Source organism: Capsaspora owczarzaki (genome assembly GCF_000151315.2).
Source record: "Capsaspora owczarzaki ATCC 30864 unplaced genomic scaffold supercont2.40, whole genome shotgun sequence".
Taxonomy (NCBI): domain Eukaryota; class Filasterea; order Ministeriida; family Capsasporidae; genus Capsaspora; species Capsaspora owczarzaki.
Window position 1 is genome coordinate 3,352 of NW_011887331.1, and position 3,339 is coordinate 6,690.

At 53.1% G+C, this 3,339-nt stretch overlaps 1 protein-coding gene across 1 annotated transcript; it reads left to right on the forward strand.

Annotated features, from left to right (window-relative positions):
- Positions 1-241: 241 nt before the first annotated feature.
- On the forward strand, positions 242-867 carry CAOG_08326 (hypothetical protein; the record flags this gene model as incomplete). Its single annotated transcript, XM_004341176.1, has 2 exons — positions 242-781; positions 835-867. The coding sequence occupies 2 exons, from the start codon at positions 242-244 to the stop codon at positions 865-867; spliced, it is 573 nt and encodes a 190-aa protein (XP_004341224.1).
- Positions 868-3,339: the final 2,472 nt, after the last annotated feature.

The window sequence follows — 3,339 nt, forward strand, 5'->3', positions numbered from 1 at the left end:
GCTTAGGAACAAGAGGGCTGCGCTGCTTGGCAACGACACGGTCAAGATTCTTGAAGTAGACCTGCGCTTGGCCATCACTGTATGGCCTGCCTTTGTCATGCGAAAGCCTCGACTTTGCTCTGCACACCACAAGTCGTACACTGCCGAGGAGATGCTCAATTTTGTCCTGGTCTGCGGCAAGCACATCTTCCTGGGTTTGGTGGATGAGAGAAAGCAAGCTATCTGGTGGAACTTTTCAGAAATGACGCGGATCGCCATGTCCAAGGTGGTTAAGGTCGACCCCACGACGCTTGACTCGCTCAACAAACTGACTTCCAATACCATCGGAATCATCAGTGAGACGTTTGGGAACTGCAACGTGCCCATCACTACCCACCATCTGTCTCATCTTGCCCGGGCTTGCCAGCAACATGGCCCGCCTGCACATGTCTCGACATTTCCGTTCGAGCGCGCGATCAACCAATACGGCCGCCTCATCCGCCCCGGTACTCACGACGAAATTGTTCCCAGACTGGTGGCCAGAATCGCACTGCAGGTCAACCCTGTGGTTTCCTACGCTCCAGGTCGCAAGTTTGGGGTGCTGACGCGCTTGCGTGTCCCTGAAGAAACGATGGAAGCCGTCGTGGCGAAGCTGGCCAATAACGAGCACGACGCTCCTTCTGGCTCGGTCTACACGGAAGCCTCGGTCTCCAAGCGGATGGCGGAATTCAAGGAGAAGGCTCAAGCGTTCCAGACACTGACCATGTCTGTGTGGGGATCGCGACCCGTTTCGCTCGCCAAGGTATCCGAAGTAACAGTTCTTCAGTTTGGGGATGTGTTTGTCAAGCCAGCCAGGTTTTGGCGTATCGACCAATCAATCTGGGTTGAGGTTGCAAGTTACTACCGTCCATCCGAACATGTGTATGGCAAGAACCCACTGTACCAGCCACTCCGCCCTCGCTTCGGACACGAGATCGTAGCTCTCGACAGCTTTACATGCAGCGGGTACTGTCACGAATTAACCAACAGCCAGTTCAAGCAAGTGAACGAGCAGTACAATGCCAATCGACGGCTGAAGAAGGTGATCCAACAGCAGAGTTTGCAGCGCGTGAACGAAGCGGACCAGGTCGACGAGCGTGCTCGATCTTGTCCGCAAAACGACCCACAACCTCCAACTAAACCGCAATTCATCATGATTATGTGGCATTTGAATATGCGTGATTTGTGTTAATTGTATTTTTTTAGCTAGAATGAGAGATATTCTGAGTGAAGAATTGGTGCACTGGTGCTGTCATTGAGTGGTGGCTGCGAAGTTGTGTCAACAGCGCTTTCCTGCGTCTGTGCGACCGTCCCCGACCGCCCCCGCATCAGAAGCAACGCATGACAACTGTGTCATGTCACTGGACATGCAAAAGCGCGCGTTGATCTGGCCTGGGGAGCAGTAGCAAGGAGGAGCGCCGATCGCAATGGACCGCCAGCCAATTCCCCTCCTCATCGTTTCGCGTTCCAGGACAGTCCCCGCCGTCCAATTTTCACAACTATGCACTGCAAACAACATATATTGCATACTACGACTGAAAGAAACAAGCCAAACCCAAGCATTCGCAAGTTGAAAAAAACCGAATTTTTGAAAAAATTCGGTCGTTCCGAAATTCGGAAAAAATTTTCCACTGTGTGTGAGCGAGTAGCGACAGCATCCAAGCTTCAACCGAGGCACGGCCTCAAAATTCTGGTCGTAATCGTGTGGATGTGCAATGGAATCAATGACACGTTCGTGCACTGGAAGTCTGGAATTGCCGTGTTGAGCAATTGCGTTTTCACTCTGAGACATGGAGTCGGCAGCCGACGCAGCAGTGCCAGACGCTCGAGTAGCAGCAACACGTTGCTGTTGCTGGTCTTGGCGGTTGGAGCAGCGGTAGGCTTTCTTGGATGCTGTGAAGACCGGCTCGCCCGCTTGAATATTCAGAACCGTCCGCTGGGCGTCATTGAGATACCCGTTTTGTTCTCCTTCGTGAAAGACCGGGCGATGACCTTGTGCCGGAACAAATCAATTTTAGCTTGCTCTCGCTCCATAAAATCTTTCCAGGCAGCTTGAGCGGTAAAGATGATAAGATCACCTGGAGTGGACTCTGAGGCTTGAGATGACAGCGTAGAAATCATGTCTTGCAGGTGGCTTGGAAGAGAAGAAGCGTCGGTCGAGCCAGAAGTCGCTCGCCTCAAGGCTTTACGTCTCTCGTCTTTGATGCTTGCGCGCGCCAAGCAGACCCTGCAAGTCATGCCTGACGTGAAACGCGTGTAGCTGACGATATGATGGCTGCTTGAGCAGGACAACCTCACCCGCACCTCGACTGAGTTGGATTCCAGTACCTTGGTGAGATCGTCATCCCATTTTCCAGCAGATTGAGTTGCCTTGAACGAAAGCATGGGCTTCGTCTGCCTCTCGAGCGGTTTGTGCCTTTGCGCGCTCATGTACTTGTTGACAACGGGCTTCACCTGCGGCAATTCCAGGATCCGCTCGACGAGCGCGCCAAAAGTGAGAGGATCAATTGTGGCGGGAAATCGGACTTGCGCCTCACTTGGGGCAACGGCAGGATCGTTCTTGGCCGCTGCATGACCTTGAATGATCACGTTGATGATTCGTTCAGCGGGGGCGTCGGGATTGGATTCAGCAGCAGGAGGTGCTGGAGCTTGATCGCTTGGTTGGAGATTTGGCGCCAACGATGGCGGACCCGACTCCATGGATGAAATTTTTGACTGAGCTGAGACTCTTCCTGGGTGATTGTAAGTTTTATTTATGGCTACTGGAACAAGGGGAGGGGGAGGGGAGGTCAGGGGAAGGCGCCAGAGGGCCGGGGAGGGGTAAGGGGAGGGGGAAAAAAACTCGTCCGGAGAAAGTGGGGAGACTAGCTCTATGAGCGAGGGCGTGACTGGTAGCACACTGGCCAAGCATCTTGCAGCCCCGAGCTCCGCTTTGCTCCTTTCCGCATCTGTTCAAGTAGGAATCACAAGTTAGTCACTGTTCTGTGTCATATCATGCATGACAGCTGACGGCGGGGACTTACACGTTTGCTTCAACGAGACACGTTGTCTTGCTGGCCGAACATTGCGATTGACTCCGTCTTGATTATCAGTTTCACACGCCTGCGACACATCAGCTCACAGTGAGTATTTCGTCTGTTGCGTTCTCCAAGCGAACAGTATGCGTACCGTGTTCAGCACCACTTGGACGGAAAGAAGCTTGTGCGATGTGATGTGACGAGTGCGAATCTCAAGTTTTTTTCGCAATGTTCTTGTTCTTTGCAGCGTGGAGTGCTTGTTTGACTTGATCCAGCTCGACAGCCGCCGCCCGCTGAAGCGCGT